We start from the raw sequence: 16,488 nt of genomic DNA, 5'->3' as shown, positions 1-16,488 counted from the left end.
TCGAATGTTCTATATTGTATTGTTATATTTATAGACTCGTTAAGATAAATAGATAAAACGTGCTTACCTTATCTCAACTACTTCAAGTGTTATCTCATTGTCGCTATTATCCAAGTCATTTTTATCGAATATAGCTCTTTTTAATGCGTCATTGAATATTGCTGTGAATTCCCTGTATTCTTCACTTTCTGGATCTTGTAAAGCGGGAACGAATTCTTCGTTGTCTATCCTGAGCTCACCTTCTACGGTCCTCGGTACTGAAAAAAAAAAGTTAAAATATAAGCTTTATGGTTTAGAAGTAACAGTAAAATTTGTCTTATTGCCGCCATGGTAAGATGTTATGAGGGTGATAGTATAGTATTATATTATATGTGGTAATACATACCATACAAAGAAATATCCGATTCATCGGAAACAACACTGTGATCTTGTCCCTCATCACTCTGTGTTTCTGATGCTGCTTCGCTAACCATTGTAGTCTGTTCGTGGTGATGGTCGTGGTCATGGTCATGGTCGTGGTCGTGGTCATGGGCGTGATCATGACTTGCGTGGTCGTGGTCAGAGCTTCCGATGCCGCCAAACGCTCGGGCAGAGCTGACTGATGCATTATATTGTTCCAGTGGTGTTGGAGAATTCGAGAACAGAATTCCAGCTGTAATTTGATGTAGTTTCAATTATTATTATATGATAATACTCTATAATAAAGACAGATAATTAAAATTAAAAGGGAATATGCCGTTAGATGTAATAATTGCATAAATAGACTTAGACTTTAGAATGTAATCAAAATAAAACATATTTAAAGAAAATAGATAAGTAGTAAGTAGTTACATACTTCGATTAATACTTAAACAATGCAAATCTATTGGAAAATATATTTATATAGCTTTATTAAGTCAATATCTATAAAATTTTCATTAAATGTTTATAAATTACGGCACTTCAAGACTTCAACTTACTAGCTGCTAACACAATAAGAGCAACAATGGCGGCCACGACGAGTCCCAGCAAGGTCCAGCAGAGTGGTCGTTTACATCCAGCTTTTTCACCACGTTTATCAGCTGTCACGTATAATTTTTCTCCCCTGAAATAGAAAAATACATCTTTTTATATTCACAGAAAAAAAACTTTTTTTCTATAGTTAAGTCAGAACAGCAAATCTAGTAGGAATTTGAATACTTAGTTAATTAACTTGATAATTACATGCAACCTGGCAAGATTGCATTCTCATTTCCAAATACAGAATGTTGTGTATTGGTAGAAATAGAATTTAAAATGTATACCTAGTTCGGTTAGTGTAAATAAAAAAGTATTCTGAACATTCGTATTGCCCTTTAACATATTATATAGGAAGGTAAAGTAAGTAAAGCGCGATAATTATTTCAAAGTAATAGAGACTTTTAAACAAAAGTGAACACAATACAAAAAAGGTGGTAAACAATCCTTTAGCCTTTACCACCAACGTCGAGCTTAAATATTATAAGGTCACGTAATACGGCGCCTGCAGCATGCGAGGCGTTGAGGTTATGTTGCGGGGTGGGGGAAGGGGGGGGGGGACGCTCACGCAGGAACAAAGAGGGTCAACGAACTGTGCGAATAGCTCTGGATCCAGTCAATGTTATAGTTTTCAGAGTTATCCTTAGACGTCACCAATTATTGTGATTGTTAGGGAAACGTCTCTATAATTGGATTAAGAGGCACTTAAATAATAGGTGATTAACTGATTGACAACAGACGTTGCGTAAGATCTATAACGTAATACTGAAATGAAGCCCTTTATACTTCGATAAAATTGTAGACAACATTATTTGGTTCAGAACATTCTACTTGTCGAGTACATGTAGAAGTGTACGAAGTGTAGAACCTTTATAAACCGAGCTGCTCATATGTTACTGAGTCAATTTCAACTTATTACAACTTATTCTCATAAGTCGTAGAGCCATCGCACGTCAGGCATTTAGTGGTATGCATGCAACACTCATCCGTGTATAAAAACTGTGTACCTACATAGTAATGGATGTACTGAAATTTCTCTTGCAACGGATGTTAATTCGAGTCTTTAATCTAATAATTTTTAATTTGACGTATCCTTCCTATATAATTATTTACAATTAAGTACATTTGCTGTTTCAAATTGGGTAATTGCTGTTGAAATAGAAATCAACGCTTATCAAAAATTCAGATTTTTGATAGCCCTAATACAAATTTCGAAATTTAATTATGCCAATACCAGTATCCAATAGGATCTATCTATTATTCAGAATTTTATTTTTTTATTGTTTATGTATTGAACAGGGTAGACGAAGATTGATGGATTGAGATGGAATTAACTTTCGATTTAAGTTTTTAATTGTATTTTTATAAATTTTCTATATAGGTATGATATCTATCTATAAGATAAGTTCATATGCAACACAAATATTTCATGAAACTAGTAAACTAGGAACTAGTATTGATTACGGATAGCACAGACCCCAAAAGATATAGGAACCAAGTTACTTGTATTCACTCAAGATTGTTTTAGCTAACTCCTGTAAAACTAGTCTCATTCCATTCCAACTTTGTTTTAATTAACTCATCACATAACACATTAACGCTAGAGTATTTAACTTGATTGCTATTTGTAAATAAACCTCGTTTCGTGCCCCGTCCGTTTAGTATGACCAAATTGTAATATCCTCCGATAAAATTATAAGCAGATTCAACTGTAGGTACTATTTCGATTTGCATCGCTTTGTATGCTTACGAATCGGTTCATTGAGTACCTCTGACATTATGAATGAGAAATGTCACCATACGTGTGTCGTAATGTAGCACAATGTTTGTCACTATCATGTCGCATCTAAACCGTGATGTTGAGAAATCTTCAATCTATAATATTATACTTAGCTATATAGCTAGGCAAACGAACAATTTTTTTTAATAATATTGAATTAGCTGGATGATTTCAGTTCAGCTGCTTCCAGTTTATTTATATTATATTTCTATTTTTAAGTGCATTTTCTTTCAAATGATTATTTATTACAGGAAGCTACCTACTAAATCATTTTTTACACATTTCAACAAGTGTTAAGGCAGTATTGCAGTAAATTTATATAACCCGAGGTTCATAAGTCAAGGATAAAAGAAAACATTTTTCAAACGTTTTGTTGCTTCACACGACGCGGACGTAATCCTACGAGGCCTATCCCTTGCCCCCAGGGCTCAGGAGCTTAGCGCAGATTTCAATGCGGTGTTTGATTTCCTTGCGTGTACGTGTATTGCATCAACTATCGATCTTATTATAATGTTCAGTGCGTTTCGCGTTTGCTTTTATGTTCAGCTTTGCGTTAAAAATACTGGGAATCACATGGGAATGTAGTAAATTGTTGTAATATGTACGAATTACACTTTAGTGGAGATTTTCAAATCACGATGATTGAAGCTCTTTAACAGATATGTAAGAATGAATAATTGATTAATTATATTTATACTAAAACACAGAAGAAACGGTACCCAAAAATAAAATCTAATCTACCTAAATCGATACTAATCGGTACGTGCTACACCTATCATATTGGGATTAGGTAATATGTTTTACATTTACAATTAAAGTCTTTAGTATATTATAATCTGTGATAATATGAACAAGCAAAGGAAATGTGAGGTATGCCAGACGCGCCACAAATGCCCGGCGTTGTCTTGTGCTCTATTGTTTGGATTTCTTTCAACCGACGCTTTTGTGTTCGCGATGAATATGTAGCAGCTTTCTCGTAACATAATGTATCTGTAACTTGGAGATGCGTGGACATTTTTTTTGGTTTAAACGCTAATGATGATAATATGTGCGAAAACATTTATTAGTTTTGGTATGAATTTATGCCACGTACTTTACGCTCTATTAAACAGTCATTGAATATAAAATTAAAATATATCATTCCTATAACTATTAATTATTGGATGTGTGCAAAGTATTTTACATATGAATTGTAAAATATGTATATACCTAATAGGATATTTTAAAATTTGGATAGTTGGATATACGAACAAAGCTTATACGTTTATTGCAAAAATAATAAAGCATAAAGGTTTCAAATATCTACATAGTAGGTATACCCAATAAAATATTTACGTATACGACACGCTGTTAGCTGCTTAACATACGGCTTATGTTGACCGTTACTCGTATTTTTGGATAAACAATAGCATGTACAAGTGTAATTACCGTTTACCGTACTCATTGATTTTGTAAGGTGACTTGAAATCCTGTGGAAAATTTCGGTTAGAGATGTTTGTCTAAACGGTCTATTACAGGCAATTGTGTTCATCCTCAAAAGAAAGAAGTGGGTAAACTCATTTCGTAAAATTATTCTTTTGCTAATATTACGATTAGCAACTTGTAGACTTTCTGTTGGTTTATTGTAAGGTACCTATTGTTTTTTTTTGACACTATTTTTGTTCAAAGCCCTATTATTCCTGTATTTATGATTGACTAGATTTCCGCCCGCGGCTTCGCCCGCGTTTGCAAAGGAAAACCCGCATAGTTCCCGTTCCCGTGGGATTTCCGGGATAAAAACTATCCTATGTGTTAATCCAAGTTAACCTCTATATGTGTGCTAAATTTCATTGTAATCGGTTCAGTAGCTTTTACGTGAAAGAGTAACAAACATCCATACATCCATACAAACTTTCGCCTTTATAATATATATTAGATAATCAGAATATTAACTATTTTGAAATACTGGAAATTTATCTAACTAAAGAAAAAAAAGATGACGTCAATAATAATGTTGCAAAAAGTTTACAAACAGGCCTTTAAATTTTATTGAATTAACGCATTTTTGAAGTATTGCTTATGCAATCATTTACTTTCTAACATCGCAAGTCGTAATCAAGTATCAACATCGTAAGCTCAAGGCCGTAAGCTTTTAATATTCCACGCGCTTTGGCAGACGCGTTGCCAAAAGTCAGAAAAACGAGCGGATTCATGGAACTATAGTCATACTGGAACCCAAACTCCTAAGAATAAATAAAAAACTGATAGAATGACCGCAAGTAACCCCTGTTTACCCCATAGGGTAGCCAGCGTGATTGTAAATTTTTCCCCTATTGACGTGCATTAAAAAATCGACTGTCAGTAATAATAGTCTATATGACAAAAATCATTAATAAAATCCGCTAAAAAAATGAAATTAAACGAGATTCATGCAGGTTTGCTTTTTCATTGAAATAACAAAGGTTTACAACTTTTAAAATGGACTGCTTATCGAACACGCTCATAATTTTTTTCCCATATTTTGAATTATGTTATGAAAATCGTTGCGCGGCAGCCCCAATTCTAGGTGTCAAATAATGTTTACTGCAAAATGGCGGATGTTTATGTTCATTTCGTGAGTTTGTTCTTGTATTTTGGAATTATTCTGAGCCAAAATTAATAGAAATGGTTGTAAATATATTGTGCGCGGTTGCAAAAGTGAATGGCATCCATGATGTGATATTATATTTCATTCGTAAGTACAAAAAACCATGCATAAACTACGCTTCATGTAAAATTGTAGTTTAGTAATATTTCTACTTTAATAATTGTTGTTAAATCTGGAATAATAGATCGAAGTTGTGATTATAATGTTAATTTTGATTAGGCTTTTTCCATTTAACATCGTTATTTGCTTATTATTAAATGTTTCATCATTGTAATAAATATTAGACTAGGGTGTCCATACTTTATAAAATTGTGTACATATATTTCGGTATGGTATTTTATATGAGGAGAAGTCTTTCTCCACTTGAGTTAGTTCAATTGGCGTGAAAGTTAATGGTATAAAAACGTTATTTACTACTTTTATATAATGACTAGCAATGCCCTGCGGTTTCACCCGCATAGATAGCGATATCGTTACAGTGAAAAGTCTACTATAGGTCGGACTATAGGTTTAATTTTTAATCACATGAAAATCACCTTTACCCCGTCCCGCACTACCTACGGCCTTTTTTTTTTGTTTTTTTTTGTTTTAGTGGGGAAATCTTTCATAGATACCCACGGCCTCCGGCGGAGGGGCCGTGGGTTATTTCGGATTCCTACCGACCAAAACCCCACTGTGTTCCGTCAAGACGCATATTGGTAGAATTCCTCCGTGACCCCCGCACTACGGCCTGCTCGAACAGTATACCTACTATTTTCTGTAGATTGACACTTTTAAAAATTCGTTATATCTTTTGAATGGAATATCCAATTCTTTTCATTTAAAAAGTATTTTGCTGGTATTGAAACAGTCTATAATAAAACATCATTTAATGGGATAAGGATTAATATATGTGTATGGATAACATGGTTTGATTACTGTCGGCACTTCTATTTACTTTGAAAACGTAAAAAAGTTGTTGTAGTAACATAACTACTGAAGATGGACATAATATGGTATCGCGGACTTTCTTGTAGATATTGATCCATTCTATAATATCGTAGAACATTTTTTTGTTCTATCTTCAATAGATTCCGCAGCGCACGCGATGACAGAAGTTTTATTGAGGATTTTTTTACACCTTGGGTTACATTATTGCATTTTTAATAAGGATCTCTAATTTTTTTGAAAATGCAATATAGCCTATGTTGCTCAGTAAAGATGCAGCTTTCTAATGGTGAAAGAATTTTTGAAATCGGTCCAGTAGTTTTTGCGTGAAAACCATACATACATACATACATACATACATACTTACAAACTTTTCCTCTTTATAATATTAGTATAGATATATTGTAAAATCAAAAACTCAAAGTACATACATATATGGTACCTACTGCAATAGAAGCACAAGACAACAGCACAAATTTTGCGTTATCTGTATCTAAATGACATTTTTTTTTATATTTTGCAAATAATCTTCTTTTCTCTTTACAGGTTTCCGTCCAATCTAGCGGAACGTAATACATGGCTAAATATAGTAGAATTAAAAATATCCTGTTTTGAAAAAGTGAAGATATGCAACATTCATTTTAAACCCGCACTTGGCCAGTGTGGTGGATGTGGCTGTAACCTCATAGGAGGCCATGTCCCAGCAGTGGGAACGTAATATATACGTTACGGGAAATAAAATGTATGGGAGGGTTTAAAGTTACATTTTTAGATATTTCTTGTTATATTTAAAAAAAGTTATTATTGTTATTTTACTCATTAGGTAAAATATCATATCAGTATCATATCGATATCAGTTTAAAGTTTTTTGATACCTGCAATAGTTACGGAATAATCACCTGTGCACACTTAACGATTACACCCTGAATATATATATATTTTGTTTTTTATTGTATGATAGGGAAGCGCTAGACCACGATCTCATATTTCAAGTACTCTTAAAACTATTTAAATACTTAAGGGTATGGAATGATAAAAATATTTTCAGTGAACCGATTTCGTTACTTTTTATTGTTATTATTATCTTATAATTTGCAAATTTGTAAAGGCAGTTGGCATTGTAATGATAAATAAATATTATAAAAACACATTGATATTTTACTTCATTAATTCCTCAAATGACTGGACGTAACGCCAAATTATACAGCAAAATGTTGTCATAATTTATAGCGGTCCTGTGTTCTGAAGATGCATTACAGATAGCGGAAGACGCAAACATGAAAAAACGCTGAAAGAAACATTACAATTTTCCAATGTTAAATACTTGAACATCTATTTTTTATCTATTTGCAAAAACTCTACAGTAACTATATTAGAATAATAAATGCAATTACGTAATTTATTTCCGCCGTAAATCATCAACCATCAATCAATCAATAAATATAAAACTCTCCCGTTACTTAGTGACTGACAGACAACGCACAGCCTAAAATCACTGGACCTAAAGACATGAAATTTGGCACACTCTGTATATCTAGAGTATCCTAAAGGTGCACTTAGAAAGGCTATTCCGAAATCCCCACGGGATAAATGGGATTTTATGTTTTATGACTTCAACGAGGACGAAGTCGCGGGCAAAATCTAGTATTATAGTAAAATTTTAATACGAATAAAATTGATGTATCCGTTATTTTTTTCCTTAATATCCTGAATTTTTTACATTTATACTCACCCCACGGAAATATAGACATACTATATATATTTCCATGACTCACCGTAACTAGAAAGAGACGGAGGGGAAACGATAAAATTCAAGGTCAAATTTTTTGACTTTACTTTTTCTTAGGGAGTGTGGGTTCCATACGTAGTATATATAGTTCCATGGAGCGGATTGAAATTCATAGCAGTGTCACGGATTCCTTGACATACCGGCGTTGACACCCGATTGGCTTTATACAAACTACCAAGGTCAACGTGTGTTAAGATTTTGGCCACACGATTTGCCAAGTGGAACAAACGATTCACGTATAAGGCGTTTATCATGTGTTACTATTTGAACGTCATTATGAAGCTATCAATTTGTTTTTATGTTGATGGTATTCTTATTGTTATCATTAGGTATCTCTATTATAAATGAGTTGTGGAAAATGTGTAGACTAGTCTATAAAAAATAAATAAAGTTAAAAACTAAAAACACGCTTTAATAATATAAACTCATTAAATTGTCGTATTGCAACCGATACTTGATAAGTTTCCAAAATTGAATTCAATTTGTCCTTTTAAAATAAGTCAAAATCGGGTCAAAATGAGTCGGTTACATACAAACATGCAGGTTAAGCTACTAAAAGCTTGTTCAAAATACCTTACTTAAAATAAAGTGAAGTCCCGGGTGCCCGTAGTGGGGTAAGGGGCAGATGCATTATGCACACATCTGTTTCGCTGATCGATTTTCTTTAGGGACAAGTAGGTGATCAGCCTTCTGTGTCCTACCAGACCGAGACATTTTTTTTGCTTCGTCTCCACCGGGAATCGAACCCAGGACTCCTCGGTTCTACGCTCACGCGTCAACCACTGTACCAAGGAGGCGGTCTTACTTAAAATACCTTACCTATAAAAGCTAAGAATACAACAATATCAGAGCAAGGACACATACAAGATCCATCTACTGATTTGTGGTTAGTCTCCACCAAAAATGGTATCTGTTCGCATGCGAAAAATCTAACCTTAACATCGATCTTATATTTAATATCATACTGTGTATTGTGTAATTGGAATAATAATTAAATTATGCTTCGCGTGCTCAGATAAACGACCTTTTACGAAATTTAATTACTAGCTGCCCTCGGTGACAAATTCTCTGGTGAAAAGTATTCGAAAGTAGGTATAATTTGTGATTATATAAAGTTTTAAATGACCTACATTACATATAAAGTTACAGAATAACATTATAAATAAAAATAATAATGAAAAATATGTATAGGTAGAGATTTCCATTAGCAAAAACTCTATATAATATTTTCTTAGCAGATCTATCTCTTATAAATAACAAAAAAATATCCACAAGTTTAAAGAGATTACAATCAATATTAAAAAAGGTAATGTTATGATGCTTTACAAATCTGGAAAAGGCTAAAGCTTTTCGTTAGCTGACGGGATGAAGCTTTCTCTATCTTTACGTGTTATCTAAATTACGTAAAAACTACGGTTTCAGGAGTAGGTAAGTGCTAATTCTTTGATCGGAAAATCTGTTGAAAAAGTTTCTTAGTTATATTCTGAAGATACGAGTCGACTGCATGATATTAAGCAATATATTTGTAATTAATACCTAGACAAATTTCTAGACACGAATGCAAAAATGTATTACGTTGCAGCTAACCTTCACTAAAACACGATTTTGAATTATTTTTGGTCTTGAAATATATGACGTGAAATAAAGTAAATTGTTAAAACGGGTGTTAATAAGATGTTAACGGAGCTAGGTAACGAAGGTTGAATTTGTTAAGTAAATAAATCATAATAGAGCAGTGGCAACACTTGTTACATTTTCACGAAATATTATAATTTATAGTGTACGACAAATATAGACGTATTAAAATACGTGTTTCTTGTGTTTATGATAGACTTTCCTCGTAATTTTCTTATATAAAGTTTAAAGGTACTACTTGATTCTGATGTTTCGATATTTTTTAATCTGTCCGCATAGGCAGATATTTAGCACAGTATTTTCAAACTCAAACATTTATTTATTCAATTAGACTTCTTTTAGAAGCACTTTCGAATCGTCGTAACATATTTTTAACATCTACCTTTATTTTGGGTGTCCATAAAACTGATTGGTAAAATTTTTGTAACCAATCATCGATATTTTTGTATTGTCTCTACGAAATAACTAACAGTAAATTAAGCTCATTATAGTTAGACATGGAAAAAAATATTTATTACAATGTTGTTCTCAATTATTATGGCTATTTATTATTCATGGGATAATCTATACCGCTAAGACAAAGTCTAATTAGGGTCAAACGGAGTACATGATAACGGTAACTGTTCTTAGTTACTAAATAGTCAATATATATCTGATAAGTATCTAATTACTCGATGCGGTGGTCCAAATTGTTTTAGAAACATGCGCAGAACGGTGACAAAGCACTTGTGGTCGTCATTTATTTCTTTAAGGGCCGATTTTTCAATGCTTGGATAAAACTTATCCGTCCAATAAAGTATTACACGATAATATTAAAATGTCACGTAAACTTTCAAATACGGGCAATTAGAATACGTTTTAAAAATGGTAGTTTTATACATTATTCGACGAATAAGTTTTATCCAAGCATTGAAAAATCGGCCCTAAATTATACTTACCTATCTATCTCATAGCTCTTTGTAATAAATTGTTTTATTATTATTCAATTAAATCCAGATACACTTTGAAACAAAACCGAAATTGTAAGGTCAAGCATTACATGAAACATAATCGCGACTTTGGATTCAATACAGAACTGAAAAGTGTAAGTTGATCAAGATTGGAGGTCAGTTAATGAAATGCTTTTGCATACAGAGAAATTTGGTATCATCTGAGATATTGTAATTGTGTTACCATGATTATAGTCATAATATAAAAATTATAATATTATTGCACGCCTCATAAGCGAAGCGTTGAGGTGGGTACTACTGTCACTTCGCGCAAAACATCTGATTTTTCAAACTTAAAATGTCTTTATGTATCATACATTGCACTTGTAAGATAATACATACACACACATATTAAGAAAAAACACTATTTTTAACGTTCATGATATTTTTGATGTCATTTTTGTTATTAAAACTAGTTAAAAAACAGTTTAAAAAAGTTCTGTCTTGGACGTCCGTGTGTCTGTATGTGCGGATCCTTTTTCTTGTTAACACGATAGCGACCGAAATACTTTACTAATCGAGTCTTTTTTTTTCTCTTACGCTTGAGTATGCTCAGGAATAGAACCCTTTCATTTTTCAGGGTCTGATTCGATGTGGTTTAATTGTTATTAAATAAACAAAAATAATAATTAATAAATATTTATTAAAAAAAAATTATGAGGCGTGCACTTTTGGATTTTCCAAATTATTTTAATTTATAGTAAAATGAAAAGCATTTTACTGTAAAAACTTGAATCGTCTTCATCAGTATACTTAAACCTAGATTAAAAAGCATCGCGAAATTCTATCTCATTTTCAGAGCCATAATTACTAAGGAATAAAGATGCTCAACAATATTCGCAAAAGCTTTACCACGAAAACTCACCTCATATATTTCCTATGTTCATTAACCGGCACGAAGTACTCATCGTACGGCGTCGTCGTGCTCATATCGACTTCAACGTCCTTCTTCTTCGCGCCGTTCTTTGGCGTCAAGTTGATCAGTTCCAAATTCACAGCTTCTAGAGTTTTCGTGTCTCCATTGGGTTCTTTTGTGTGTCCGTTCTGGTGTGGGACGGTGGATGTAAAGGAGTCGTTGTGGTTGGGGTCTGATTCATCGTGCGTGTAGGCTCGGTTGTCGAAGCCGGCGGGGGACGCGGGCGGGGACGGGGGCCTGTGCTGTGGCCGCGCGGGCTCCCGCGGCGACGCGGATCTGCTGTGACTATCCATTAGTTTTGGAGCGGACTGACATCTGAAAAGGAGAGTTTCAGTGAATAGAGGTGTAAGAGAACATTTTATACGTAGGTACTTTTAACAGGCGTGTTGATGATAGAGCAGCAGAATAAATTTTAATAATATACAATTTCTTCCATTCCTTATTAAAGAAGGGTGTAGATAAATAAGTTTAGTATTATGAAGAATAGGAAGACATTTTTCAGATTTTGATTTCCATTTATATTATCGGATACACTATCAAAATGACAAAGTATACAGCTAATTATAAAAGATTTCTTATACTCTTTTACCAGAATGAGTAGTAAAATAAATGAAAATTCCATTCATAACTTGCTCACTTGTGATGTACCTACGCTAGCACCCAGTACGTCCTTAATCTCAATAAGTCTAGACGAGGCAAGCAACCTTTTACTGTTTCGAGTATGTAAATATTCACTTTAAAGCTAAGGGTAAATAAAGTCAAAGCTCTATCAACGTGTTTATTCATTTCCATTATACTTTCTTATAATAATTAAATCTAGATTTTTTTATATATTTAGTAGGTAAATTAAATAAAAGGTTCTGGTTCAATACAGAAACACGATCGGTCGAAATATCCATACCTCATACCTGAAGGTATTATATGTTTTGTTATTCATTTTGGAATTGGTTTCAACTCACAAAGGAACATCAGTTTATTGGCATTTTGGCATTTGGAATACGGCTAAAAACTCGAACATTTGATTGTGCTTTTAATTCAGTTGGTAGAGTCACCAATAGAGTATGAATTTCTTATGTTTTCATTATTGTTTGTTCTGTATTTGTACATGAAATTCGGTGTTTTCCCATCGTATCTCAATATTTGTGCGTATAGGATTAGAATGGAATGTTCCTATAACAGCCAGTGCTTGAGTAATGCAATAACGATTTAAGGGTGTATAAATGTCAGGAATCTTTGCAATGCGTGGGCCGAGGGTCAAGGCTTGCTTTAATTTGACTGAGATGAATATTGATGTACAATAGGCTTTTTGTTTGATAAGTCGTTGTTATTAACGTTTGTATAGAGATCGTGAATGCCTACATTTATATCTAAGATAAAAAAGTTAAGATTGTATTGGAACGAAAACATCCGGTTAATAATAATATACCTAATATGAATCTATAGCTGGAGCTTTTCCGAATATATTAGAAAAGGAATTTTAATCTTATTGTGGCAATGTTTGTTCATTTTTGACTGATCTCAAGAAGAAGTTACTCTGGGTGGGTGTTTGTTTTACTAAGCAAGGAAGATAGTAGTTAGTATTTTCGTATTTTTTTTTATATTTATATCAAAAAATTACGTAAGTATTTGATTTCACTAAGAATTAAGTAAGACCTTCTAATATAAAATACCTACTCTGATTAGGGTGGTAAAAACTAAAACGTTTTACGTCAATCGATTTATATATTAAAATTAGCAAAAAACAAGATAAATCACGTATTTAATACCTACGTGTAGGTAATATTAATGACCATTAATGTACATAAATTCCGTGTAAGCTCCATCGACTATAACATTTTAATACGTAGGTCTTATTAATCGCTTACTGTCATTAATTATTATGCATATAGTTGTATGGTAATTTTATCGTATAATTATTGGAGCAGAAGGCTTTTTAAACAAGTTTTTTAATCAAGGTCAAGGTTGGTTTGAAAATTATTTTTTTAAACGTCAATTAGCATTATGATCGAAACATTCTAGACTTTCGTTTGTTTCACTAGTTGTCACAATAGTTGTTTTAGTTTTGATTACATGTGCAATACCTAAACTTATTGGCTTATTCGAATGATTCTGATCATCTCACATTACAAAAGATTTTAAGCTTTTAATAACAGCTTTAAATCAACCTCACCTTGTTCTTGATATTTCCCGTTTTCTTCTAGCAGGCGGTTCTATAACGGACCTCGCGTAATAGTACCGTGCATGCGCGGACCTTGGGGTCCGTGGTGTTTTCCTGTACCGCACATCCCTAATCAAATTACCTCCACCAGTCATTTTACGTGATTTTACTCACATTCCAAATTTAGGAAAGGAAGCACTTTCTATTTCTTAAAAAAGGCGCGAAGTTTGACATTTTTATTTTTTTTCTACTACATGTGCCGAGAAACAGCCAGCATTGACGTCCAATCGCACGGATTACACTCGTGTTTCAATTGACGAAGAAAACAATCATGTAAACAATAATTGTTTGCACTGTTTATGTATAAGGGGTGATTTGTTTGTAATTATAAATACGTAGAGACTACTTTGAGAGTTATTTTTAATTGTTTTCAGTAGGAATTGATTACCTAGTAGTATTTAGCATTAAAAACCTTTTTGAGAGGACATATTGTGGAGAAGAAGGTATTAATAAGGTATTAGGTGAATACCATGATTATCCTTGAGATGTTTTGACTGGTAGTTGACGACTAGGGGTTAAATACTTATGTTTATATATTGTATGTACATATAAAAGCTAAGGACTAACATCTAAACTTGTTTCATGAGTAACAGATTTTTTCTTTAATATAATGGCAACAAACTGAACAGACTCTATACAAATATTTTCATGATGAATGTCTTCTGGTTAAAAGAATAAACATGCAAAGTTGTTATACGCGGCAATTCAACGAATAACCATTGATAACCCGACAATGCCATATTATATTTATTGTTTACTATTAAAAGAATTTTAGATATTAATGATGATACAAATAGTGCAACTTCAACAAGGTCACTTTGTTCTTGTAAGTACATATTATATGATATATGATGCATTTATGAAGACCTTATACTGTAATAAACGCATAAACGTTTTTAAAATTGCTTGAACGCTGATTATCTAAATTAAATACTTTACTATCTTTTAGAATATTTATTTAGGTAGTAGTAGAGTAGTATTAGGTACTTTTATGAATAAGGATGCAATAGTTAATTGCATCCTTAGAATAAAAATAAGTAATTACTAACATAGCAATAGGTACTATTTATGAATACATTCCACAAAAGGTGAACGGGTGGCCTGTGACAACTGATGTAGAGTTAACCTCGCACTTTATGAAATTAAGTGATAAATGCTACGTACGTATCTACTGTACACGTGATTTTAATTCTTCATCAAAAGTATTATTTGTTTGTTTAAAAGTTTATCTAAAAGCAAAATATAGGAATTTTTATGGAGAGCGGATCAATTGAATATAGGTAATTAGGCCTATTTAATTGACATAATACATAACGGTAATTTAATTATGATTGAGTAAGACATAATTATCTTAATATTTAATAACTTCTCTCGTTAATGTTTCCGAATTCTTAATTGAAGTTGCCTGTTTTAGCAGCGGCGCAAGCAAGGACGTTCGTCATAATAAATCAATGTAACCGTGCAATACAAGAATGCTAGCCATGTAGTCTGGTTGTGAAAGGTAAGCTGCTAAACTGCATACTAGATAGACTGCATTTTAGTTTCGCTTTAGCTATATCGCAGATATAGGTACGATATACGATATCTGGCAACACGGATAAAGCTGGCTGTTAAAAAAAAAAAAATTGCGTTTTCAAAAATGGAATTGTTGGACATTATGTATTTTTATTTATTTATGTTTTTGAATTCAATGGAATCAATTTGAATTTAAATCACAGATAATATAATACGATACTAGTAATTATTCAGCCTTTGTATTTTTATTAAATTAAAAAACAATGAATAGTGAATACATATGAGAACAATCCACGTTGTGCTCGTGGCGCAACACATTGTAACATAAGCCGTCCTTACTAATTACAAATTGTTCACGCTCATTGGCATTGACGAGATCGAAAAGCAACAAGATTTGAGAAAGTCTAGAATTTATTTTGTAATAAGAAAATTTTATAAGAAATTTAACAATGTACGATATTAAATATTTGCTTTTAAGCTGCAAATAAGATAAAAATAACTCTTCTAGCATAGTCGGGAAAAACAAATTAGCACTAGTTTACGAAACGCTTAGCAATATTTATAGAAATCTGCGAGATTGGTATTACCAATAATTTAGAAAAAATCATCTTGAGTATACTATTTCAAGTTGGTCTAGTTCTATTGTATTGAAAATTTAATTATAAGAGATATTGAAATGTAGAGACAGATAAATTTAAAATGTTAAGTACTTGTCGTATATTTTGCAAATCAAAATCCTTAGTATTTGTCATACTAATCGTAAGTGCTTCTTTAACTACACATCTTTCAAAATATTTACATAAGATGATAAACGTTTGTACAATTTTTTAGAGTATTTCTATATGCCAAAGATATTTGTATATATGTTCACTATTCAAGCTGCGCAAAATAAAATGTTAAACATCATTTAAGTAATAGGAAATTTAATTTATTAATATAGGAAAGATACTAGATAATACCTCTATTCAAAGTAATAAATTTTAAACCTGTTTTTTTTATAGTTATAACATTTCCAATATATTCCAAGTACCTATCTTATTCTGAAACCTTATACTTATGTTTTCTATCTTCGTTCTTCGTCAGATTTAGTTTTATTT

General features: G+C 32.4%; 2 protein-coding genes across 4 annotated transcripts in view; one reads left to right on the top strand and one right to left on the bottom strand.

Annotated features, from left to right (window-relative positions):
- LOC149489955 (uncharacterized) overlaps window positions 1–16,488 on the top strand; it is a 216,607-nt gene that overhangs the window by 7,349 nt on the left and 192,770 nt on the right. The window lies entirely within an intron of this gene.
- The window catches only part of LOC149489972 (uncharacterized), a 51,487-nt gene that overhangs the window by 4,643 nt on the left and 30,356 nt on the right, over window positions 1–16,488 (bottom strand). For all 3 annotated transcript variants that reach the window (XM_089714793.1, XM_089714795.1, XM_089714796.1), the window contains 4 exons: window positions 11,608–11,973; window positions 960–1,084; window positions 386–652; window positions 68–257 (listed from right to left, as the gene is read on the bottom strand). In XM_089714793.1, coding sequence (XP_089570919.1) covers window positions 68–257; window positions 386–652; window positions 960–1,084; window positions 11,608–11,951 — 926 coding nt within the window. In that variant the 5' untranslated portion in view covers window positions 11,952–11,973. The remainder of the gene's footprint in view (window positions 1–67; window positions 258–385; window positions 653–959; window positions 1,085–11,607; window positions 11,974–16,488) is intronic.

The sequence above is a fragment of the Colias philodice genome, chromosome 3 (assembly GCF_061535455.1).
Source record: "Colias philodice isolate Cphi_HAF_F1 chromosome 3, ilColPhil1 Martin Lab GWU primary, whole genome shotgun sequence".
Lineage (NCBI taxonomy): Eukaryota > Metazoa > Arthropoda > Insecta > Lepidoptera > Pieridae > Colias > Colias philodice.
This window is presented reverse-complemented; position numbering and strand designations above follow the sequence as displayed.